This window comes from Grampus griseus (assembly GCF_964374135.1).
Source record: "Grampus griseus genome assembly, chromosome: 10".
In the NCBI taxonomy this organism is placed as follows: Eukaryota; Metazoa; Chordata; class Mammalia; order Artiodactyla; family Delphinidae; genus Grampus; species Grampus griseus.
In genome coordinates, this window is record NC_139004.1 from 30,712,761 (window position 1) to 30,737,835 (window position 25,075).

General features: G+C 53.6%; 3 protein-coding genes across 3 annotated transcripts; 2 read left to right on the forward strand and 1 right to left on the reverse strand.

The window, feature by feature from the left end:
• Positions 1-5,247: 5,247 nt before the first annotated feature.
• On the forward strand, positions 5,248-12,669 carry NFKBIE (NFKB inhibitor epsilon). Its single transcript, XM_082663201.1, has 6 exons — positions 5,248-5,810; positions 8,130-8,232; positions 8,928-9,150; positions 10,514-10,602; positions 10,697-10,936; positions 11,619-12,669. Exons 1-6 carry the CDS (start codon positions 5,434-5,436, stop codon positions 11,682-11,684), a joined length of 1,098 nt encoding a protein of 365 aa, XP_082519327.1. The 5' UTR covers positions 5,248-5,433; the 3' UTR covers positions 11,685-12,669.
• Positions 12,670-13,301: 632 nt separating this feature from the next.
• On the forward strand, positions 13,302-16,904 carry SLC35B2 (solute carrier family 35 member B2). Its single transcript, XM_082663635.1, has 4 exons — positions 13,302-13,427; positions 13,928-14,121; positions 14,289-14,443; positions 15,384-16,904. Exons 1-4 carry the CDS (start codon positions 13,417-13,419, stop codon positions 16,320-16,322), a joined length of 1,299 nt encoding a protein of 432 aa, XP_082519761.1. The 5' UTR covers positions 13,302-13,416; the 3' UTR covers positions 16,323-16,904.
• Positions 16,905-18,700: 1,796 nt separating this feature from the next.
• On the reverse strand, positions 18,701-24,591 carry HSP90AB1 (heat shock protein 90 alpha family class B member 1). Its single transcript, XM_082662993.1, has 12 exons — positions 24,454-24,591; positions 22,942-23,088; positions 22,421-22,627; positions 22,157-22,316; positions 21,875-22,008; positions 21,461-21,769; positions 20,877-21,042; positions 20,476-20,666; positions 20,215-20,362; positions 19,807-20,075; positions 19,190-19,523; positions 18,701-19,079 (listed from the first exon to the last, which is right to left on the reverse strand). Exons 2-12 carry the CDS (start codon positions 23,086-23,088, stop codon positions 18,970-18,972), a joined length of 2,175 nt encoding a protein of 724 aa, XP_082519119.1. The 5' UTR covers positions 24,454-24,591; the 3' UTR covers positions 18,701-18,969.
• Between the last annotated feature and the right edge of the window lie 484 nt (positions 24,592-25,075).

Sequence of the window (25,075 nt, forward strand, 5' to 3'; positions counted from 1 at the left end):
AAGGGGCGGGAGGGGGCGGGGCCCTCGCTGCTCCCCACCCCCCGCCGGGGGGAGGGGGCCGGGAAAGGGCACCACGGGTAAGGGGCTCGGGGATGGGGATGGGGAGGCGGGCTGGGGGGCCGGGCCGGGGGGGGCCGGGGCCGGGGGTGGGTGTCACCTTGAGGCCCTCGCGGCGCCGCTCCGCCTCCCGCCCGCTCCCGCCGCCGCCTTTTGTCTGAGCCGAGCTGGAGCCAGCGCGGCCCCCCCTTCCTCCCAGCGCAAGAGCCCCGCCCCCGGCCCCCCAAACTCCGCCTTCCCCAAGCCTACCTAATGGCCACCCCAAAGGGGAAAAGCAACAGGGGCTCCGCGCACCCCTTCCCCACTCCCAGCCCTGCTCACCACACGCACACGCACCATCCCCATCCCAGGAAGATCTAAGCCGAAACTCCTCTCGGTCTGTTTGTGGAGGGGGCGCCAGCGGTTCAACCAACATCCCTCCCCATCTTTGGTTCCCGCAAGTTCCCGGGGCTGAGAGTGGGGAAAGGAAATTGAGTCTTGGAACCCTAGGGAACAGCCTTATTCCCAGCTGGATGGTAAAGGGTTAAGGCAGGAGCCAGACTTCAGAGGCCAGACCCATCTGAACAAGGATGGGATAGGGTGAAAAGGAAAGGATTAGAGCTAGATGTGAGAAGGGACTAACAGAGGGCAGAAGAGGGGACTTTGAAACCAGCCTTCACTGAATCATCTTCCTACCCTAGGACAACAGCCCCAGAGAAGCAATGAAGTGTGTACATAGCCCTAGGCTGGAGATCAGGAAACCTGAGTACAGATTCTTAATCCTGGCTCTCTCATTAGCTGTGTGACCTTGGGCGAGTGCCTTCCCCTCTCTGAGCCTTAGTTTCCTCATCTGGGCAGTGAGAAAGTTGACTGGACAATCTCTAAGGCTCTGACTTTCTTCTGTGGGTGTAGGAGGCAAAGTCACAGGCCACAGGCCAGGCTGAGTGACTGCAGGTCGCCTGTCCCTTCATGCCATCCACCCACAGTGTTTTTCCCTGTCCCGCTTAGGGGCAGAAAGGAAACTGCCATTCATTCATTCCTGAATGCATCCATTCAATAAACAGGTATTAAGGGACTTCCCCAGTGGTCCAGTGGGTAAGACTCCATGCTCCCAATGCAGGGGGTCTGGGTTCGATCCCTAGTTTGGGAACTAGATCCCGCATGCATGCCACAACTAAGAATCCACATGCCTCAACTAAAGATCCCGTATGTCCTGATGAAGACCCGGCGCAGCCTCAATTAATAAATAAAATAAATATATATTTTTAAAAAATCACATTTAACTTAAAAAAAAAAGGTATTAAATACCTACTGTGTGCCCTGTACAGAAATGCAAACATACAATTTCCTGTCCTCAAGGAGCACAAAGTCTAATGGGGAAGGAGGACATGGAAACCAATCATTATGATAGAATAGGATAAAGGCTACACTTGATCAATCTATGTGTGCACAGTCACTGCGGAATCCTGTTGTGTGTCATGTGTTACATTAAAGTCTTTGACATATAGTGACTTTCCCCATTTACCCACAAGAAACCAAGGCAGAAGGAGGGTTAGTGACTTATTCAAGGTCACTTGCTAGTACTCAAAGAGTGGTCCTAGAATCCAGACCTTTCCATAGGGATCTTTGGGGGTCAGAAGTCAGCTTGAGGCAAAGCCTGGATATCTGATCTTTGGGAATAGAGGAAAAGGCCACTGATGGTCCTGCCTCTCCTCTGGGACAGAACATCCTCTGCCTCCACCCACACACCCACCTCCCACTCCTGGTCCTGCCTCCATTTTCCTACTCTTCCCTTTCCAGGGAAGGTGAAGGGGGCTCAGCCTGACTGTCACTTCAGAACTATCCAGCCTACATGATCCTCCCCAGCTCAGTGAGTCCATCCTCCCTGCCAAAACAGAGGGAGGGTGTGGTCCCAAAAGGCATGGTTCTCCTTCATCCCCATGGCAGAGGAAGAATCTCACTTGATGGCTCATTCCAGTGTCTCTCTCCTACCCATGATTTTTGGGAAGTCCTGCCTACAGCTAACTCCAACCCTTCTTCTGGTATCAGTTCACTCCACCTAGTTCAGTGCTTACTGCAGATGGAGAGCAGAGGTCCTAACCCTGGCGTTTCCTAACCCAGATGGGATCTTCACATTCACCATTTAGTTGTTCTAATCTTCCTCCTGTCCCCCAGCCCCACTGCCTTCCTGACTCCATTTCAGGGGGCTTTGGAAGAGAGGTAGCCCAAGTTCTTTTGGCCAACCCCAGAGCTCCCAAGAGATAAAAGACCACCTCCCCTTTCTCCATACACACACATGCCCCCTCCTTGGAAGCCCCGAGAAAAGAGGGGTGAAAGGAGGGGGCTGTGGAAGGAGCCAGCTAACCGGCTGGTCACCTTGGCAACTGGGCCTGTTTCCTGAAGATGAGCCTGGCTGGAGTGGGCATAGATGGGAAGTGAGAGCACCACAGAGGGAACCAGAAAACAGAGAAGAGGACTGGAGGGGCCCAGCCTTGAAGATTGGAGCTGAGAGAGTGAAGTCAGGACCCTGACCATGCTGTGACCTGAGTCAAAGTCCCCAGGTCATCTTTCCAGATGACACTGCCATGGTCCCTGTTCCCATTCCTAAATATTCCCCACAAGGGCTTCCTGTCCTAGTACAGGCTACATTCTAGAAGTAGTCAGTGACTCAATGCTGACCTCATGTGGCCAGGAAAGGGGCTGCCAAACACCTGTTACGGTTTAGAGCCAGACACTGGACTGGATTGGGGTATGTTTTTCCTTAAAATCAGCCTCTGTATGTATGAGAGAGGCGGTCCCTGCACACTCCTGAGTTCCTGTGTCCTTGCAGAGAGCTCAGATGTCCCCAACCCCTTAGACCTTCAAAAAGGAAAGAAAGTTTCACTGAAAACATTTTTAAAGTTTTGGATTAGGAACAGGAAAACGCAGCTCTACACTTTCAGATTGTTTGACCTTGGGCAAGCCAACTCACCTCTCTGGGACTCAGCTTGCAACTTTAAAATGGAGGTGATTTTGAACCCAAGTGGTTAGGGTTGTACTTTTTGCTCCAGCCTTTGAGGTTGGGAGAGGAACAGGTCAGGGGAGGAAGTTGAGAACATCTGAAGTCACACTGACTCCAAGGGAAGGAGATGCCTCAATTTCCTTGGGCTTTCCCCTCACGACTCCTCACTGCCTCATGCTCAACACATCCTCCCCACTCTGGTCATCGGTGGGGATGGAGAGCAGTGGGTCATCTCCTCCCTTCCGCCCTTCCCCCTCCCTTCTCCATCCACTCACGCCCTCCCCAAACAGAGACTAGGTACTTCTCCCAGCCCGCTTCCCTTCCCATCTCCAGTTTAAATGGAACCTCCCCTTCCTCTCACCCCACTGGGTAGTTGGCCCCATGCTGTGCCTCTCTAGCACCCTGTTTTCACTCCTATCTTAGCCCAATCACTCTGTGTTGTAACTTTGAGGGGGCTTTTTGAAGGCTGGAACCATGGGAAAATTTTTTTGTTGGGGAGGGGTGTTGTTGGTTATTACTGTTACTGTGATACTCGGTTTTGCTTCCAGCAGAGAGAACGATGTCAGGCATTTAGGAGAATCTCCATACATGTTTTTCAAGTGAATGAATAAAATGAGGTTTCATGGGGATGGTGGTAGGGAAGCTGCTTAGCAGCTGCCCGTGCACACCCCAGCTTCCTTCCCCCAATGCCAGAGATGGAAAAGGGAGATGTTTTCTTGGGGATGACCTTCTCAGTGCATTGCTGGAACTTGGGATAGGGGATAAATCATGGGGCAGTGATCACCACGTGAGTGGGGTTTGCCTACATCCTCCTTAGCCCCAGGGAAAGTAGGGATGGGGAAGGAGGAAAGATGTGCTGGGGCCGGGGCTGCCAAGGGAACCTCAGCAGAGTGCTGCCCAGCATATCTCGGGCCTCCCCATCCTGGTCCCACAATAAGGAACTAAACTTCCCTAACCCGATGTCACCACCCGAGGCCACTGTTTCATCCCTGTGAGGAATGACCCCTCTGCTTTTTTAGACAACAGTTTTCCTGAAAAAAATCACTTTCAAAAAGCACATCCTGGGCTTTCCTGGTGGTGCAGTGGTTAAGAATCCGCCTGCCAATGCAGGGGACACGGGTTTGAGCCCTGGTCGGGGAAGATCCCACATGCCCCGGTGCAACTAAGCCCGTGGGCCACAGCTACTGAGCCCGCGCACTTAGAGCCTAGTGCTCCACAAGAGAAGCCACCGCAATGAGAGGCCTGCGCACCGCACCGCAACGAAGAGTAACCCCTGCTCGCCGCAACTAAAAAGCCTGCGTGCAGCACAAGACACAACGCAGCCAAAAATAAATAAATTTTTTTTTAAAAAAAGCACATCCTCATGTCCGATTCTATGTGATCTGGGAAGTTGACACAGGAGACTCTCTATCCAGGACCCAAAGGGAGAAGTTCTCCTTTAAAGACATGGGTGTCCCCTTTGTCTCCTGGAAAAGCAAGAGAAATTGAGAGCAATGGTCAGGAGACAGGTAGCAACGCTTCCCCGTCCCACCTCCCACGTGCCCTCCCCAGAGGATGCCCAGCTTGTGCAGATGATTAATAAATATTCCTTTAAAAACAAACTAATGGGGTCTTACCTGGTGGTCCAATGGGTAAGACTATGTGCTCCTAATGCAGGGGGCCCAGTTCGATCCCTGGTTGGGGAACTAGATCCCGCATGCATGCCTCAACTAAGAAGCCCGCATAGAGTCGGCATGCCCCAACTAAGAGTCCGCATGCTGCAACTAAAGACCCCGAGTGCCACAACGAAGATCCCGCGCGCCGCCACTAAGACGCGGTGCAGCCTAAATAAATAAATAATTAATTAAAAAAAAGATCCTAGGAAGCATTTAAAAAAAAAAGAATAAATGAATGAATGAGAAAAATGAATGAAGAAACAGGAAGTGAAGGAAAGAAAGAATGCATGGAATTAACAAATGGAATGAAGAAGGAAGGGGGAAAGAATGAATGGATGGTTGGATAAATGAATGAATGAATGAATGGGTGAATTAACGCACGAGTGAGTCAGGACCGGGGAACCCCTGACTCGGAGCCAACGCAGAGGGCGGGGTAAGGGGGATTCCGAAGGGCGGGGCCTCGGTCCGGAAGCGCGGCGCCTGCCGGGGGCGGGGCCTGAGGGCGGGGCGAGCGAGCGCCTCAGACTGGGCTACCCAGCTGCCCGGAGTAGCGGATGCCGAGGACCCCGCCAGCGTTCCAAGCCTCTCCACGCTTCTCGCCGACCCCTCGGGCCCCCGCAGCCCGGGAAGAAGGCCACTCCGGGCCCAGCACCCGCTCTGCAAGGCGGACCTGCAACCCGGAAAGGCGGCGCGGAGTCGGATTCTGCTCGGACCGGGCCCCGGCGGGCCGGCGCCGCGGGGATGTCTGAGGCGCGGAAGGGGCCGGACGAGACTGATGAGAGCCAGTATGACTCGGGCATCGAGTCTCTGCGCTCTCTGCGCTCTCTGCGCTCTCTGCCCGAGCCCACCCCGGCCCCAGCCTCTGGGCCCTCAGACGGAGGGGGCCCCCAGCCCTGGACTCATCCTCCGGGAACCGCCAAGGAGCCACAGGAGAAGGAAGATACAGATGGGGAGCGGGCTGACTCTACCTATGGCTCCTCATCGCTCACTGAGCCCCTGTCCTTGTTGGGGGACCCCAAGACCGAGGACCCAGCCCCAGACTCGCGGCTTCCCGCCGCGGGGGCGCTGAGCCCTCAGCAGCTGGAAGCACTCACTTACATCTCCGAGGACGGAGACACGTGAGTATGGGGGCTAGGCTAAGATAGGATCCCTTCCTCCCTCCCAATGCTAACTCGGGATCTCCCCCAGGAGCCGCAACCCCCTATGTGAGAATCCCTCAAGGCACCAGCCCTGGAAGGGGCCGTCCCCACTCTCTCTTTCAAACTTAACTCTCAACCCACTTTCTGTAGCCAGGACCAGTCCGGAGGACCTGGCATCATCTGCATGCCCCACCTTTTGGCAGGGCCCTTACCAGGCACCTGGAAACACAGCTAGCATCTTGGAAATCTATCAGTAACCCATCCCTAGGAAGAGAAAATTCCCCTGACCAGCCCAGTTTTGTTTTGTTTTGTTTTTTCCTTACTGGGGGACAGGGCGTCCTTGTTTGCTCAATATCTGGGATTCCCGGCCTCTGACCGCAGAATGCCCTGTCTCAAGGAACAAGAGGGGCCAGTTACAGGCTGCCAGTGGGCCCAGGAAGCTGGGGTTGGGGGTGCTGCCAGGGTGCGTTGCTGAGGCTGGCCCTAAGGAGGAGGAGGTGAGCCAGGCTGGGGCACTCTTGCCCCAGCAGACAGACAGGCGGCTGGCTGCCCCAGCTAACTTCCTCCTCTGCTGAGAAAGGGGAAGTGAGGGCTAGAGTCAGCCTTACCGACACTCTCCACCTCCTGAGCCCCACAAGTCCCCCTCACTGTCCTGTGTGACCCCTTTACTTCATCCTTCCTCCCCAGGCCCAGGTGGAGCTTGGTGGAGACTGGGCTGGGGGGCAGTTGAAGTAAGAGACAGTTATGTGGCAGGGACTGGCCAGTTGAGGATTTGCCCCTCGGGGAGAAGAAAACACCGACAGGAGAGGGGGTGGCTGGGATTTGGGGGGGTGAGAAACAGAGTGGAGGGGAGCTGGGGTCCCAGATCTGGGATGCTGGAATGAACGGGGCTGAGGAGGCAGGAGATATCTGTCTTGACCTGCTTTTTTGGAGATGCAAGCGTCCTGGGCGGCCTTTGAGAAAGATAGTCTCTTGACCCAGTGGGTGACCCTAGGCCTTTTTGTACTCCGTGTCCAGATCACCAGCCCTCAGGCCCACAACCAAGATTGTGCGAGCTCCGTGCAGAATACCTATGGCTGACCTTTGACCCAGGGAGTGGCGGTTTCTGAGCCCGCCCTCCTTTGTTAACCTCCCAGCCCCTGCCTTGACCATCTCTAGTAGAGACAGATGTGGTGTCTAGACCCAAGGGAGGTTGGGGGGAGAGGTGTCAAGACTCCCCTGGGGGTTCCCTGAGAGGAGGGGGCACCTTCTTCCCTCCAGAGGTGTCTGGGCTGTGGGACATATGGAAATGGGAAGAGGAAGTGGGAGGAGGGGAGACTGAGGGAGAGGGAGGTGGCTGCAGGAATGTGACCAGAGAGCAGGCCCTGGCCGAGGGGATTTCCATCGCGGTTCCTCCCTCCCTCCGTCACTCTCTCCTGGGCCTCGCCTGCCACCAGAGCCAGCGCCCCTCCCACCCGAGCAGCCCCCTCCCCAGCCCAGACGGGCCTTTCAGCTGAGCTACCCGCCTGTCGAATGCCCCGAGGCAGCTGTCCCTGGCCTAGACCCTCCAGCTCCGGCTTTCATTTTCCCCACCTGATGTGGGGAAACCCCAAGGCTGGAACTTCCCCTCCTAGCCACCCCCCGCCCCCCAGGTTACGGCTCTTTATCCCCCACCAAGCACACATTTTCTGCACTGCCAGACCTCCCCTCGGAGGTGCGCACGGGAGCGGGGGCCCTAGGTCAGGCCCCTCCCACGCCCCGCCGTCTGAAGAGTGGCCCTCTGGCCGCCCCGTGGAGGGCAGCAGGATAGGGTTCTGCCCTGCTTCCTGCTCCTCTGCCAAGAGCTTCTGTCTCTTGGAATGTGTTTCTGAGGGGGGAGGGGAGTGATCCCACCCCTGCCCTCTCTGTCCTCCCCGCTGAGGCGGGCAGAGATGGGGAGCCCAGCCCTGGAAACCCCCTCTGCACCACCCCAGCAGCTTTCAGTTTGGCTTTGAGCCTGCAGCTGCCCGGCAGGGCCCTGGAGCCAGAGGGGAGTGGGGTGTGGGCAGGCTGGACAGGAAGGACCTTGTCCCGTCAGCACCCTGCCCGCACTCTCCCTCAGCCAAGGCCCTCCTGAAGGCCAGAGATGGGAACTTGGAGCTCCCACCCGCAGGATCCTGGCTTCCCGCACCAACCCTCACTTCCTGGCCCAAACTCTCACTTCCCGCACCTCCCGTATGGGTGGCAGCTTAGACATTGATGTGTTCCTTCTAACCCCAGGACCCCAGCCCACTCTCTGTGTCCTGGGCCCTGACCCCAAACCTTGGCTCTTCCTCCCAGGCTGATCCACCTGGCGGTGATTCATGAGGCCCCGGCTGTGCTGCTCTATTGCCTGGCTTTGCTGCCTCAGGAGGTCCTGGACATTCAGAACAACCTTTACCAGGTGGGTGGAAAGAGTGGGCTGAGCCCAGATACCTGTGTCTGTCCCAGCAGCCATCCCCAGCAGCAGCACAGCATCCTTAGGCTGCTCTCTCAGGAAATCATATGCCAGACACTGGGCTAGAAGCTGAGGATGCAGAGAGGAGTAAGAAACAGCCTCTGCCCACAAGGTGCTCAAGCCTGGGCTAGGGGACTCGTGTCAATACCTAATTACACAGCATGGTGACAAGAGTTGTGATGGAGATGCGTGCCAGCTGCTGTGGGAACCAACGTCTGTGGGAAGCAGCCAGGGAAGGCTTAATATGAGAGGTGACTCTTCATAGAGCATTCAAGGAGGAGTTTGCCAGGTGGAGACTGCCTGGTGCCTCTGTCTCCTCCCCCCAACCTCTCCCCATCACCTAAGGTAACAGAGGTCTCCCCAGAAGGTGAGATACTAGACACTGCCCCCCACTCCATCCTTTCTCCAGGGGCTTAAGCGACCTAAAAGGAGAGCAGGGGGCCACTCCCCTCACCTTGCCTCCAGAATTGGGGTCCCAAGAACTTGGTGGGGGGTAACAGAAGGAAGACCAGGACCATAGCCTTTATAAGCAGTCCTCAAAGAAGGTGCTGGCCTCTGGCAATTTCTGTGCCCACGCTAGCAATTTCCTGGAAGTGGGAGCATGCTGCAGTGGCCCTGTGACCCTCTCTCTGTGCCTGCAGACAGCACTCCATCTGGCCGTACATCTGGACCAGCCAGGTGCAGTTCGGGCCCTGGTGCTGAAGGGGGCCAGCCGGGTGCTACAGGACCGACACGGCGACACGGCCCTGCATGTGGCCTGCCAGCGCCAGCACCTGGCCTGTGCCCGCTGCCTGCTGGAAGGGCAGCCAGAGCTAGGCAGAGGACCGCCTCACTCCCTGGACCTCCAGCTGCAAAACTGGCAAGGTGCGGGCAGCCTCAGGGCCCATGAGATGAGGAGGGGACAGGAGACAGGGACCCCACTCTTGGGGAAGGGAGGGTCACAGCTTGTCCATTGATGATGCATCTCCAGTTCTAAGCACATAGGTACTCAGAATACCTTTGCTTAAAGAAAGAATGAATGGACAAATGAGTGAATGAATGGGTTCTATTTCGAATTTATTGAGAACTTACTGTATGCTAAGCAGAGAGCTAAACTTTTCCCTCAAGATATTCAGTTTAATAGAGATTAGATGAACTCATTAATTTATTCAACAAAAATGTACTGAGGGCTTTCTATGTGCCAGACACTTGTAGGAGCCAGGCTTGCATCTGTGAGAAAAACAGAGAATGTCTGAGGCAAACAATAAACATAAGAAGTGAGTCCTCTAGGAGGTTAACGGGCAGTCACTGCTGTGGAGACAGTAGAGCCGAGTGAGGGGACTGGAGTGGCGGGGGGTGATGTGATTTTTAAACAGGGTGGTCAGGGAAACCCTCATGGAGCCCGGACATTTGAGCAGAGATTTGAAAGAGGTGAGGGGTGTGAATCTGAATCTACTTCTCTAAGCAGAGAGGGGCCCAGGCCAGAAAGGAGCTAGCAAAAAGGCTAGGGGAGCTCACGGGAGGAGGTGGCCCCTGGGGAGGGGCTGGGGGCCTGAGGATCCAGAGAGCTCTCAAGAAGGTGGCTTTTGGATGCGGCCTGAAGGCAGGTAGAGTTTTAGGAAAAGTGAGTGAGTGAGTGAGTGTGTGTGTGGGGGGGGGAGGGAAGTGTGTGTATGGGGGTGTGGGGGGGCAGGGGGTGTGTTGGGGAGGGTGTATGGGGGAGGGTGTGTGTGTATGGGGGGGAGTATGCGTTGGGGGAGTGTGTGTGTGCATGGGGGAGGGTGTGTGTGTTGGGGAGGGTGTGTGCATGGGAGAGGGGGTGTGTGTTGGGGGAGAGTGTGTGTGTGTATGGGGGAAGGGAGTATGTGTTGAGGGAGTGTGTGCATGGGGAGGGGGTGTGTGTTGGGGGAGTGTGTGTGCATGGGGGAGGGTGTGTGTGTTGGGGGAGTGTGTGTGCATGGGGGAGGGTGTGTGTGTTGGGGAACGGTGTGTGTGGGGGGGTGTCACTCAGCAACCTGACCCCTGAAGCGTGAAAGTTTCAATAACATGACACTGAAAAGGTGGAAACTTTGAGTTCCTTTCCCCCCAGACTTTTGAGGGGGTTTTTGGGTTTGTGTTTTAACAGTCCTGTGATCAGAGGCACTGAGTGGGCAGGGGGTCCCTTGGGACTGAGGGGTAAGGGAGGCCCCTGAAGAAAGGGAGAGAGAGCTAGCTGGTGGATGCAGCCCCCACCCTCACCCCATCCCAGGTCTGGCCTGTCTCCACATCGCCACCCTGCAGAGGAACTGGCCACTTATGGAACTGCTGCTGCAGAACGGAGCTGACATCAACGCACAGGTGAGGCAGCCAATCAAGGTGCTGCCCAGCCCAGGGCCCAGGCCCGGGATGCTTTCTCTTGAGGGCCTTGGCTGACACCCTTCTTCCCCGCCAGGAGGGCACGAGCGGGAAGACAGCGCTGCATCTGGCTGTGGAGACCCACGAGCGGGGTCTGGTGCAGTTCCTTCTCCAGGCTGGGGCCCGGGTGGACGCCCGCATGCTCAACGGGTGCACACCCCTGCACCTCGCCGCGGGCCGGGGCCTCAGAAGCATCTCATCCACCCTGTGCGAGGCAGGTGCCGACTCCCTGCTGAGAAACGTGGAGGACGAGACTCCCCAGGACCTGGCTGAGGATGTAAGAGGCAGACACTCAGCTCTGCTGTCCAGGACCTCCCTTGTGGAGACAGGCGCTGTAATAGCTGAAAGGGTCAAGGAGTTAGGAGCCCAGGGTGTAAATCACGGCTCTGCCGCTCACCAGCTGTGGGACCTTGGGCAAGCCTCTGCCCCTCTCGCAGTCTGTGTTCTTAATTGGTCAGGACCAGGGGCCCAAACTTGGACTCCTACAGGAGCCGTGCAGCTAAAGCGCATCAGAGAAGCAGGCTGGGTGTAAGAGAGCCAGGTGGTGGGGCCTGCGGGAGACCAGACAGTCTTTTGTCTGAAGGTCACTCTACTCAACTTCAGCAGATACTTGTAGAGGAGGAATGTGGGCCCAATATTCCCAGGTCTTGGAATTTTTTAAGACAGATGAAACCTAGGTTTTCTGTAGAATCTTTCCCATTTTTAAATGTTTGATTTAAAAAAATATTCAAAATGTTTTGTGAGTACCCTTTCCCAAAACCCTCCTCCCAAAACAAAAACAGGCCCTAGAAGCCCTGGGGGACCACTGTTTTGGGGGTTAGTAGGAAGATTTGTTCCCTGATGTCCTTCAACGACACTTGGTGGGGAGGAAAGGGCCCAATAGGTCTCCCAGCCCCCTTTCCCCACCACTGCCTTTGTCCACAGGCCCTGATCTTGCTTCTCTCCATCCTCTTCCTCAGCCCTTTGCCCTTTTGCCTTTTGATGACCTGAAGATCTCCGGGAAGCCACTGCTGTGTGCTGACTGAAGCCGGGACAGGCTCTAGGGCCCCGGACGCTCCTCCCCTTCCCATCTGAAAGCTGGAGCCACAGCTGCTACAGTCTGGGCCCAGGCCATGTGCCCTGGGGACTGCTGAGGCCAGAGCCTGGGGCCAGCACAGTCCCGAGCTGAGAGGAGGGACCGCAAATAAGAGAGCCAGTCTGGAAGGAAGAGCTTCCAGGTGGATGGAAGGACCCCCCAAAGCCCCAGGCAACCTGGGCGAAGCCTGTTTACCTCTGTTGAAGATGGCGGGGCTCTTGCCTCTACCCACGTGGGGTCAGCTTGAAGCTGCCAGCCGGTAGGCAACATGGACTCTCCTGAGTGAGGAGAGACACTGAACTGTGAGTGAGCAGGGCCCTAAATGGTTCCATCTCACTGCTGAGGAGGACTTTGAAACACTGTTGTTTAAAGACTTCACACAGAAGGCCCTGAACTGAGCCTTTGGGGATGGGGAAGTTTCAAGAACATGACACTAAAACAGCAGAGACTTAAACACACACCCCCCGCCCCACTCCCGCCCCGAGTTGTTTTGTGCGTGTGCCTGTTTGTGTGCATTGGGGATTTTGAGACAGGCCTGCCCTGTGACCTTGTGGTGGAGGCAGAGAGAAGGAAATTGTCACTTGAGCAAGGTAGGGCCTTGTAGGGAGGGTAGGGAGCCTAATGGTCCTCAGGCCTCTCTGTCCAGCACAGTCTCTTGCCCTTTCTGTGGAAATGCAGTTGGATGGAGGAAGAGAAAGAGGAGTGAGAAGATGCAAGTGGGAGGCCTCACCACGGCCCTGGAGGACCCTGGAGAGAAGGGCTAGCCTGTGGAGGGTGACACGAGGGAGCGTGGCTTCGTATGTTGTTTTCTCTCATTCCACATATGTTTGAGGCACCTGTTAGGTCAGGCCTATGCTGGGATAGAATATGTGGGAATAAAACCGTTTCTGGCCCCTTGGAGACCTAGTCTAGTGAGGCAGCCATTAAAATCATAAACATCCAAATAAATATGTAATTGCAAGTCGCGATGGAAGGCAAAGAATCGTGGGAGGGAGAGCAGTGGAGTGGGTGTAGGGCCATACTTTGGGTGGTCAGGGGAGGCCTGAGTAGGGGTTTAGGGGAGAGCTTTCAGGGGAAGGCTTTTGGTGAATTAGAAGAACTGAGAGCAGTGGGGCTCTGCAGGGTGGGTGAGGGGGCAAGGTAGACGGGGGCCAGGTCACGCAGAAAGAACCTCCGAAGGTCATGAGGATGCGGGGACAGAACTGCTGCCCAGCCCCCGAAGGAAGGAGACATCTTCCTGCCAGAAAACGGGGAAATGGTAACATAAGGGGATGTGCCTGGGATGCAGAAGCTGTGTCCCCGTTCCTAGGATGGCAGTGGTCACCACCACCTCCGGGCCGGTGGTGAGGGCTAAGGGCGATGACGAAGCAGGGGCGGCACCGGGCTGGAGCTCCCACTCCCCCGACCCCACCCGCCCACAGAGGCAGCCTGCCTCTTGCGCGCCGAGCCGCGTCTCCCGCCGGGCCGCGAGGGGGCGCTGTGGCCCGGCGGCGGCCCGGGGCGCTGCGTGGTCGCGGCCGGGGGCGGAGGGGCGGCCGCGGGGAGGGAGGCGGGAAGAGCGCGGCATTTCCGCTAGCCGGCCCCTCGGCTGCTGCTCCTGGAGGCGACAGCGGGAGTGGTGGGAGCGCGCGGCCCGGGGACCCGCATTCCCCGGCCCCGCTCCGCCCCACGCGGCCGGGACCATGGACGCCAGGTGGGGGGCTAGGGGGAGTGGCGAGCCCACGTGACCGAGCCCCGCGCCACGTGACCGCCGCTCCTCAGCGCGGGGGGACGGGTGGGGTCCCATATGCCCGGCAGGAGGCCAGCCTAGCGCTGCCCGGACCCGGCGTGGGGGCGGGGGGTGGTGGTGGAGGCGGGCGCCGTGGCGTTGTGCTCTTCGGGGGCTCCGGGAGTGTCGGGCGAAGAAATCGGGGGACCCTGGGTCTCCGCGAGCCCCGAGGGCGGGGTCAGGGAGCGCTGGAGGGAACAGAGAGAACCTGTGTGGCCGGAGGGGCGGGTCCGCTCTCGGGGATGGAGGGAACCCTGCCTGGCTCGCGCCGGCCACCCCAGGAGAGAGAGAGGCTCTTTGTCCGCGCCGGGCTGCAGCTGAGGGGGGCGGGGAGGAACTCCGGGCCCTTCTCCAGTGTCGTCCCCTCCGGAGGGCCCAGAGGGTGAGGAGCTGGACCCTGATCCTTCTGCCCGCGGTCCCCGCAGGTGGTGGGCAGTGGTGCTGCTGGCTGCGCTCCCCTCCCTCGGGGCAGGTGGAGAGAACCCCGAAGGCCCTCTGGAGTCATGGACCCAGCTATGGTTCTTCCGCTTTTTGGTGAACGCGGCTGGCTATGCGAGCTTTATGGTACCTGGCTACCTGCTGGTGCAGTACTTCAGGCGGAAGAACTACCTGGAGACAGGTGTGTGGGGAAGTTTGCTCAGTCTGTATTACGAGTGTTGGCCAGCAGTGCAAAGGGGAGGTGGCGTGGCACGGGAGGAAGGGCGGCCAGCAGGGCGGGCTGGCAGCTGTGGGAGAGATGAGGTGCTAGGGAGAAGTTTGGGGTTTCACCTTGTGTGCTTTCTCCAGGCAGGGGTCTCTGCTTCCCCCTGGTGAAAACTTGTGTGTTTGGCAACGAGCCCAAGGCCCCGGATGAGGTTCCTCTGGCTCCCCGGGCAGAACCAGCAGAGACCAGTCCCACTTGGCAGGCCCTGAAGCTGCTCTTTTGTGCTGCGGGGCTCCAGGTAAGTAGGCCGGCTCTGCGGCTCTTCCTGGGTCGGTCCCCGCGGACAGGGACTTTGTGGAACCAGAGCTTTCACCCCGCCGGTCCCAACAGTTTGCTGGTGGTTGTGTTGTGTGTCCTCCTCCTCCCCGAGGCACACCATCTTCTTGGGGGTGGTTGGAGGAAACGCTGTCTTTTCTGTCCTCCTGTCTCTACCCTCTGTGATTTCTCCCATCCCCTTGTAATGATGTCTCATATACCATAAACCCACTGTTAAAAGTTTCAGCCTTACCCACTACTGCGTGTGAGAGGGGTGCTTAGATGCTGACCTCATGGCATTTTGGAGTGGGCACTTCTGGTTCCACCTAGTGTACCATGTTGAACTAACAGGTGTGCAGTCTTCTTTAAGAACTCTTCCTCCCATGGGCTTCCCTGGTGGCGCAGTGGTTGGGAGTCCGCCTGCTGATGCAGGGGGCGCGGGTTCGTGTCGCGGTACGGAAGGATCCCGCATGCCGCGGAGCGGCTGGGCCCGTGAGCCATGGCCGCTGGGCCTGCGCGTCCGGAGCCTGTGCTCCGCAGTGGGAGAGGCCGCGGCAGTGAGAGGCCCGCGTACTGCAAAAAAAAAAAGAAGAAGAAGAACTCTTTCCCCCCACAGTTGGTTGAAAATAGAGAAGAAAATACTTGGGATGGAGTCGGCTCTAACATCCCTACTGTGGGGACAGACAGGGTCTGGTCAGTCCTAAAGCATTTGTTGTTGGCGTTTCACACACACTTGATTGCCTGCAAGATGAATCCAGATTTGGGAGAGAAGAGGAAAGTAACTTCTAGTTACTACAGATATTTACGCTGTCCATCCTCATCATTTTCGATATCATCCTGAGGAAGGAGGAGCTTGTTGCGCTTTTTGGCCTGCCTTTTCCTTCTCTTGCTTATCTCCTCTCCCTCCGCCCTTCCCCATCCAGGTGTCTTATCTGACGTGGGGAGTGCTGCAGGAAAGAGTGATGACCCGCAGCTACGGGGCCACGGCCACATTGCCAGGTGAGCGCTTCTCGGACTCACAGTTCCTGGTGCTAATGAACCGCGTGCTGGCACTGATGGTGTCTGGCCTCTACTGCATCTTATGCAAGCAGCCCCGGCATGGGGCACCCATGTACCGGTACTCCTTTGCCAGCCTGTCGAATGTGCTCAGCAGCTGGTGCCAGTATGAAGCTCTCAAGTTCGTCAGCTTCCCCACCCAGGTGCTGGCCAAGGCCTCCAAGGTGATCCCTGTTATGCTGATGGGAAAATTGGTGTCTCGGCGCAGCTATGAGCACTGGGAATATCTGACCGCCGGCCTCGTCTCCATCGGGGTCAGCATGTTTCTCCTGTCCAGCGGACCGGAGCCCCACAGCTCCCCGGCCACCACGCTCTCAGGCCTCATCCTGTTGGCAGGTTACATTGCCTTTGACAGCTTCACCTCCAACTGGCAGGATGCCCTGTTTGCCTATAAGATGTCATCGGTGCAGATGATGTTTGGGGTCAACTTCTTCTCCTGCCTCTTCACAGTGGGCTCCCTGCTAGAGCAGGGGGCTCTCCTGGAGGGCGTCCGCTTCATGGGGCGACACAGCGAGTTTGCCGCCCACACCCTGCTGCTGTCCATCTGCTCTGCATGTGGCCAGCTCTTCATCTTCTACACCATTGGGCAGTTTGGGGCTGCCGTCTTCACCATCATCATGACCCTCCGCCAGGCTTTTGCCATCCTCCTCTCCTGCCTTCTCTACGGCCACACTGTCACTGTGGTGGGGGGCCTGGGGGTGGCTGTGGTCTTTGCTGCCCTCCTGCTCCGAGTCTACGCCCGGGGCCGTCTAAAGCAGCGGGGAAAGAAGGTCGTGCCAGTCGAGTCATCTGTGCAGAAGGTTTGAGGGGCCTGAGCGATGAAGTGAATAGGACCCTCTCACTGTACCAGTTTTCCTGTCCTACTGTAACTTCTCGGAGGCGGCAGGCTCTAGGGCAAAATGCAGGTTTCTCAGTATCACAGACCAGCTCTGCAGTTGGGGGTAGGGAGCCCAGGAGGCAGCCTTCCCCTTTGCCTTAAGTCCCCCATCCTCTAGTGGGCAGGATTCTTCCCAGGGTGGCAATGACAGTGGGAAGGGGCAGGGGGCAGTATTGAGAAGGCAGAGGCACCTTCCAAAGCCCCTCCCTCCTCCAATTCCCTGAAGTCTTGCCCTGTAGGCTCGGCCAACGCCTCACCTGTGCTTGTCCTCTACCTTGAATACCCACCCTTTCAGACTCTGAGGGACCTGCGTTTCTTACTCTGGAGAGAGAAGCACAAGTGTTGTAGGCTCCAAATGCTGCTTTCCCAGGAGAGTAAGTGAAAGACGGTGCTGTGCTGCGGGAGGGTGTGGGGAGTCCCGCCCAGCACCACCCCCGCCCTCTGCTCCTGGATCCCTAGGCTCTGCTCCATGAGCCAGTTGCAGGTTTTGGTACTTTGGAAATGTAACTTTTGCTCTTATAATTTTATTTTATTAAATTAAATTGCTGCAGCGGGCTCGGTCCTGTGTTTTGGTTGACTGAAGTACAGACTTTCAACTTCAGATGGGCTATGTCCGATAAACCCATCAGAAGCTGAAAATGTGTTTAATACACCTGACATAGCTTACCCTACCTAAAACTTCCATCAGCTCAAAACATCCTACAGTTGCTGTTTAACAGGCGTCAAATATCTCATTTAACTTGTTTAATACTGGAAACGAAAAGACAGTGGTGGTCACGTCTACCACTTGTTTGTGGCCAGGTGGCTGGGAACTGCAGCTCAGCACCCAGCCACACCAGTGAAGGTACCTCATCCTGTCAGGCCAGGAAAAGATCAAAAGTAGTTCCTACTGCACGTGTGTGCTTTTGTTTCAGCACAGTAAGTCAAAAAACTTTGAGTGGAAGACCCTCTACGTGCTTTAGGAAAGGGACTTTTTAAAGTGTTATATGGTAGTTCAAAGATACCATTTATACCTTCAGCGTTTTTCTTTTAATCAGTATTTTTTAAAATTGAAGTATAGTTGATTTACAGTGTTAATTTCTGCTGTACAGGAAAGTGATTGTTACATTTTTTTAAAGTACTGTTTTCCATTATGGTTTATCATAAGATACTGAATATACTTGTGCACTATACAGTAGGACCTTGTTCCATTCTTGTTCATATAAAAGCTTCCATCTGCTAACCCCAACCTCCCATTCCATGCCTCCCTCATCCCCCTTGGCAACCACCGGTCTGTTCTTGCCTTGATTTGATTCAGAGGTTTATTTGTGTCATATTTTACATTCCACATGTGATTATCATATGGTATTTTTTACTTAGCATGGTAATCTCTAATTGCATCCATGTTGCTGCAAATGGCATGATTTCATTCTTTTTTATGGCTGAGTAGTATTCCCTTGTATATATGCACCACATCTTATCTGTCAACAGACGTTTGTTTCCATGTCTTGGCTATTGTTAGTGCTGCTGCAGACATAGGGGTGCATCTATTTGAATTAGTTTTGTCTGGATACATGCCCAGGAGTGGATTACTGGATATGTAATTCTATTCTTAGTTTTCTGAGGAACCTCCATACTGTTTTCCTCGGTGGCTGCACCAACCTGCATTCCCACCAACAGTGTAGGAGGGTTCCCTTTTCTCCACACCCTCTCCAAGCTTTTGTTACTTGCAGACTTTTTGGTTTGGTTTTGGTTTTTGACCACGCAGCATGCAAGGATCTTAGTTCCTGAACCTGTGCCCACTGCAGTAGCAGCACAGTCTTAATCGCTGGACTGCCAGGAAGTCCTGTTATTTGCTTACTTTTTAATGTGAGGCGGTACCTCATCATCATTTTGATTTGCATTTCTCCAGTAACTATGTTGAACATCTTTTCATGTGCCTATTGGCCATGTGTATGTCTTCTTTGGAGAGAGGTCTATTTAGGTCTTCTGCCCATTTTTTAACTGGATTTGTTTTTAATTAACTTGTATGAGCTGTTTGTGTTATTTTGGAAATTAAGCCCTTGTCACATCATTTGCAAATATTTTCTCCCATTCTGTAGGTTTTCTTTTTGTTTTATGGTTTCAAGTTTCATTAGATCCCATTTGTGTGACTTCTAAACTTATCAGTAACCTTTTAAAAACTTTTAAAGTCCTACCATGTATCGCGTTATCTATACTCGGGATGATGGCAGGTTAAGACCTGGGAAACAGAAACTAGGGAAACTCCAAAGGCAGCATTATACATACTTGGCGGGGGGGGCGTCCACATGATTTGAGAAAGAAGCGTATAAAAAACCTGCATCATCTTTATTTTGCATACTTTAATTTCAGAACAAAACAAACAAAAAAAACACAATACACAACATTCAAACCCCATGTCAAATGTGGAAAGGAATAGGGCTTGAGGCCCTTATATCCTGCCTTAGACAGAAGAACAGAAATAAAACCTCTAGACATCAGCAGAAAGAACCAAGTGGGCCAAGGCCACTGGGGCTGCTGCTGGGGGAGCCATGGGGACACTATACAGAGGGAACAAAGTCTGCAGGTAGAAATTCCTAATCTACTTCTTCCATGCGAGAGGCATCCTCATCACCCTCAAGGGGGGGGATCTCATCAGGAACAGCAGTACTGGGCTCCTCTGCTGTCACTTCATCTTCATCAATGCCTAAAAGTAGGAAGAATGCCACTTGAGATCTGACCCAAAAAGCAGTCCAATCTACCCACCAGACCAGTTCCTCATCTCCTTGCCACACTCAAGAGGACAAGAATACTCACCCAAGCCTAGTTTGATCATGCGGTAGATGCGGTTGGAGTGGGTCTGGGGATCCTCAAGCGAGAAGCCAGAAGAGAGCAGTGCAGTTTCGAACAGCAGCACCACCAGGTCCTTAACAGCCTTGTCATTCTTGTCTGCCTCTGCCTTCTGCCGCAGGGTCTCCACAATGGGGTGGTCAGGATTGATCTCCAGGTGCTTTTTGGCCATCATATAGCCCATGGTCGAGTTGTCCCGAAGTGCCTGGGCTTTCATGATGCGCTCCATGTTGGCAGTCCAGCCATAGGTGCTTGTCACGATGCAGCAGGGTGAAGACACAAGCCTATTGGAGATTGTCACCTGTGGACAGTCACAAAAACCTTGGGTTCATATTAAATCAAATTGCTACCTTGAGGCAAACGTGATACTTGAAGTTCTGTTCTTGGGGGAAAAAAATACCTCATCTTTGGTAAGTTTAATAGAAACAGCAACCTTAAAATCTGCCTGGTCAAGAAAACAAAGGGTAGGATTGGCGCTAAACAAATTATGCTGCCCCAAACCACTAATGGTATAGCAACCAGAGACTGAGGTAAATAGCCCTGAAGGCATCTGTTACAAGTAACTTAGTTCCAGAGTTGCTTACCTTCTCCACCTTCTTATCCAAGATCTCTTTCATGAGTTTGCAGAGGTTCTCAAACTTAGCCTTGCTCTCCTCCATCTTCTTCTTCTCCTCCTCATCCTCAGGCAGCTCCAAGCCCTCCTTGGTAACTGAGACCAGACTCTTCCCATCAAACTCCTTGAGCTGTTGCACACAGTACTCATCTATCGGCTCTGTCATGTACACCACCTCGAAGCCCCGCTTCCGCACTCGCTCCACAAATGCAGAGTTGGCAACCTGCTCTTTGCTCTCACCTGTAGGATTACTTAGTGTGACTCAAGGGCCAGAATGCCTCAACCTGCCAGTTTCCAGGTATCCTCGAGTGCCCTCCCCTTCTCCCCACACCTCTAAGGAGAGGCTTTGATCATTGATCAGATGCAGACTCCAACGCACCAGTGATGTAATAGATGGACTTCTGGGTCTCCTTCATGCGAGACACGTATTCTGAGAGAGAAGTCATCTCATCTCCAGACTGGGAGGTGTGATAGCGCAGCAGCTCAGAAAGGCGTCGCCGGTTAGTGGAGTCCTCATGGATTCCAAGCTTTAAGGGTGGAAAGAAAAATACAATCTTGCTAAGAAATCATTTATCCTCTATGTGAGTAAAAAATAATCCATCATAATTATTAAGTAAAAAAGTACTTGCTGCCTCTTTACCTTTAGGTTCTTAGAGAACGCCTCATAGAATTTCCTGTAGTTCTCCTTGTCTTCTGCCAGCTCCGAGAAGAGCTCAAGGCACTTCTTAACAATGTTTTTGCGAATGACCTTCAAGATTTTGCTCTGCTGGAGCATTTCTCGGGAGATGTTCAGGGGAAGGTCTTCAGAGTCAACCACACCACGGATGAAGTCTGAAATCAAGTACGTAAGCTCAGTTTAAAAAAGGGGAGTAGAGAGGATAAAGATAAAGGTATATACACAGGGTTATCTGGATCCAACAGGACCAATTTTCTCACTGAACCTTCACTTGTTATGTTGCAGAGGATCCTTAATCTAAGATAAAGACTTCAGTCCCCTTGAGAATGCTGAACGCAAGTATATTAGGCCAAAAAGATACTCACTGAGATATTCTGGTATTAATTCATCACAGCTGTCCATGATAAACACACGGCGGACATAGAGTTTAATGTTGTTCTTCTTCTTTTTGTTCTCAAAGAGGTCAAAAGGAGCCCGACGAGGGATGAACAGCAATGCTCTGAATTCCAACTGACCTTCTACAGAGAAGTGCTGAAAGAAATCCAAGATAATCCAACTGTGTATTTCAAAATAAGGGTGGCTTTTTGTCCCAACCCCAAACTACCCAATATTTGGAACTAAAATCTTCCCCCTAAGCACCAGGAATAGAGTGGACACTAAGGCAACTGTTGAGAAAATTTAAGCTCTAACGCCCTAAATGAACCCAACGTGGTACAAGCTCTGTATAATCCCTGGGTCAATGAGGAAATCGTCAAATCAGGACCCCAGATGGGTAAAGCTGCCACAGAACAAGTGAGGTAACTGGGAAAAATGTCATTTCTCCACCCTGGAAGGGTCCATTAGCAAGTGAACTCATGGCATTCACAGCTCCCAGCTACCAACCAGTTGGGTAAGTTGCATTTGCCCATTATTGGCTCCTCCTATTGAGCCAGCAAGCAAGGCTTCTTACCTTCACTGCCAAGTGATCTTCCCAGTCATTGGTGAGGCTCTTATAGAACTCTCCATATTCCTCCTGGGTGATGTCATCAGGGTTTCTGGTCCAAATGGGCTTGGTCTTGTTCAGTTCTTCCTGATCAATATATTTCTCCTTGATCTTCTTCGTCTTCTTTTTCTTATCTTTGCCACTATCATCCTCCTCATCTGAGCCCACATCCTCAATCTTGGGCTTCTCCTCATCATCTTTATCTTCCTCTTCTTTCTCACCTTTCTCTTCTTCTGCCTCATCATCACTGATTTCCTTCTCGCGTTCCTTCTCCAGCTAGAAGTATCAAAGATGATAAATGCAGAATACAGAAAGCAAAAAATCAAAGTTCCATTTAGATTCTCTAAAGTATCTTCACTTGAGTTACCAGTCCATACTTACATAGAGTGTGATGGGATAACCTATGAACTGTGAGTGCTTCTTCACCACTTCTTTGACCCGCCTTTCTTCTAAGTACTCTGTCTGGTCTTCCTTAAGGTGGAGAATCACTTTGGTACCCCGCCCAATGGGCTCACCTAGAAAAAAATCAATCCAAATGGAATAAAAAATGAAACTAAACGCAAAACTATAAAAACAACTGCTTTACAGATAAAATGCTCAAGATCTTTGTTACTGTTTCCCCAGAATTCTCACCCAGACACCTTAAGAGGAAAGCTAACTTACCATGGTCAGCACGTACAGTGAAGGAACCCCCAGCAGAAGACTCCCAGGCATACTGTTCGTCATCATTGTGCTTTGTGATCACAACCACTTTCTCTGCCACTAGGTAGGCAGAATAGAAACCAACACCAAATTGCCCAATCATGGAAATGTCTGCACCAGCCTGCCAAAAAGTTTAAGGAAGTCGAATGCAAGTTTCAAAGAAACAGCAAACCAAATACCAAAAAAAAATACGAATGGAGTGTGCCCAGCTAAAATACCACATACCTGAAGAGCCTCCATAAATGCTTTAGTACCAGACTTGGCAATAGTTCCCAAATTATTTACAAGATCAGCTTTGGTCATGCCAATGCCAGTGTCTACCAGAGTCAGGGTGCGCTCCTGGGGGTTGGGGATGATGTCAATTTTCAACTCTTTACCACTGTCCAATTTGGAAGGGTCTGTCAGGCTCTCATAACGAATCTTGTCCAAGGCCTGGAAATACAAATTTCAATTTTACAATTCTGCTTCCTTAAAGCCCATTTCACCCAAAAGAGAAAACTTTTTTTTAATTCCCAAATACCCTCAATCTGATTACCCATTTAACTCGTAGTTTGACCACCACATCAAACTATAGTCTCTATCCACCTACCCACCATGGAATAAAGCAAACCTTTTTGTAACTGCAGCAAATTTATATCCCCTTCAACACTGAACACCACAAAATGCCAAACCACCCCTTCTCCTTTGTGTGTGGACTACTTGAAAAACAAGAAACAAACGCCAATGAAAACACCCAAGGCACTCACATCAGAAGCATTACTGATCAACTCCCGAAGAAAAATTTCCTTGTTGGAATAGAAGGTATTGATAATAAGAGACATGAGTTGGGCAATTTCTGCCTGGAAAGCAAAAGTCTCCACCTCCTCCTCTCCATGGTGCACTTCCTCAGGCATCTAAAATAAGAAAACTCAAAAATTTAAGACTACTAGAGTTCACCCCGGTTACAGTAAAAACATTTAAGAGATTCAATTCAAACTCTTTTGAGCTGTGTACTGAGACAAAATCCTTTCCTGTAAAAATTTCAGGCTGCATCCTTAGACGGAAAACAATGGGGAGAGGGGGTGCGCCTAACACACTCGATTAAACGTGTTAAGGTTTCTTGTACTTTGGAACCAAACCACTGTTAAAATGATCCCTGGATCAGCATCACCTGGTAATTTGTTAGGCATGCAGAGTATCGCCCCTAACCCAGGTATGTCGAATGCAAGTAATAACCCCGGTTAATTCACACACACACTTAAATGTGCAAATCACTACAGTTCTACCATTTTGGGTGGGGGGGACCTCCAACATGACTAGTTTTACGTTAAAGGGCAATGACTTGAAACTGCTCTCCCATGAGGCATCTCCAAGCAGATGTAGGATTACTGCCTCACGTGGTAGGGAAAGCTAACTCGGTAGATCGGTGGGATGCCCACCCAGGGTGGCTATTAAGACAAAGAACCGATAAAGCAAAAGCTCCTCCTTGACCCCTGAGCACACGTGAGTGAAATGCAGGTCCAAACCAAACACAACTAAGATGGTGGCCGTAATCGGCTGGGGCGACTCTAAGTCCTTGCCGGACATGCGTCGGCCAGGACCGCGCGGGAAGGGGGCGCCACCGCGCAGCCTCCCTTCTACCCAGCATCCGGGCACCAGGGCGGGGCACTGGGCTCCAGAAGCTTCCAGAACAATCTCAGCTCTCGAGAAGGGGCGGGGGAGGAATAAACCCATGAATCCCAGAGCCTGCCCCCTCCCCTCTCCCATCCCTCCTCCTGCACCAAGACCGCGGGCCAGAGGCGACGGAAAACATCTCTCGCCGCAGACCCTCCCGGAAGGCACCCAAAAAAACTTAAAAACCGCGTCCAACAGAAGAGATGGCAAAACCTGATCAGGACCGGGCTGTGCTGAGTCACACCGAGCGCGCACACCCACAACCCTTGGGGACCCTCCGGCGCCCCGTAGCCGCGTCCGGAAGTGGAGAGACAAACATGGCAGCGTCCCGGGCCGGCGCGGCCACCACGTGCAGCTGCCCACTAGCCCAGACCCACTCCGCGGCTCACCTCGCCCATGGCTAATACCTGCCTAGAAGCAGCCCCGCCACCAACACAGAAAAGAGGCTGAACTCAACAGCTCCCTCCCACCCTCAACAAAAAATGGGAGCGTTATCCCAAAAGCCGCCCCAACACAACAAAATGTGGGAGTCGGAAAGGACACGAGAGACGAAAACAACTCGGAAGACCAATCTAACCCGAAAAGCCCGAAGACTGCAGCCTTACCTTGAAGAATAAGAATCGCAGACACTAATGAGCTGAGCGGGCAAGGACTGCCTCAACCGCACACGCCGCAACAAGGGCGCACGGGGGTGACTCAAGAGAACGGCTGTGCGCCCCCAGTCGCCTTATATAAGACGAAGCACAGCCTAGCTGCCCGCCCCCGGATCCCTCCGCCTTAAAGGAGGATGCCTGTCAGCACCGCACCTGCCGCCGCCCGCCCACCTTGACGTCATGGTCCAAAATAGGGGAGGGGCGGTGAAGAACGGGAGCAGCCGGCCTTAGTCTGCACGGGGAGCGCACTCGTTTTCATAGCCCCGTCTCTGCACTTCCAAGACAGGACACCATCAAAAATAGATGTTGGGAATGCTCTCATGACGTAAGCGGCGGATCAGGGGCGAGGATCCCCACTGACCTCCGTAGAAACCTGTAGTGTAGGCGTCTCCACACCCAAGAGTCCCGGCCTCGAAGGACGCCTAAAAAGTGGCCAACCACTCCCACCTACGCTCCCAGGCTCGATCTCCCTTTAGAATCTTCGCTACACATTCCAACAGCCCGATAAGGGGAAGGGGGTCTTTTCCGCGGGCGGTGCGGAATCGGAAGCCCAACTCTGGGCAGCCCGGGGAAT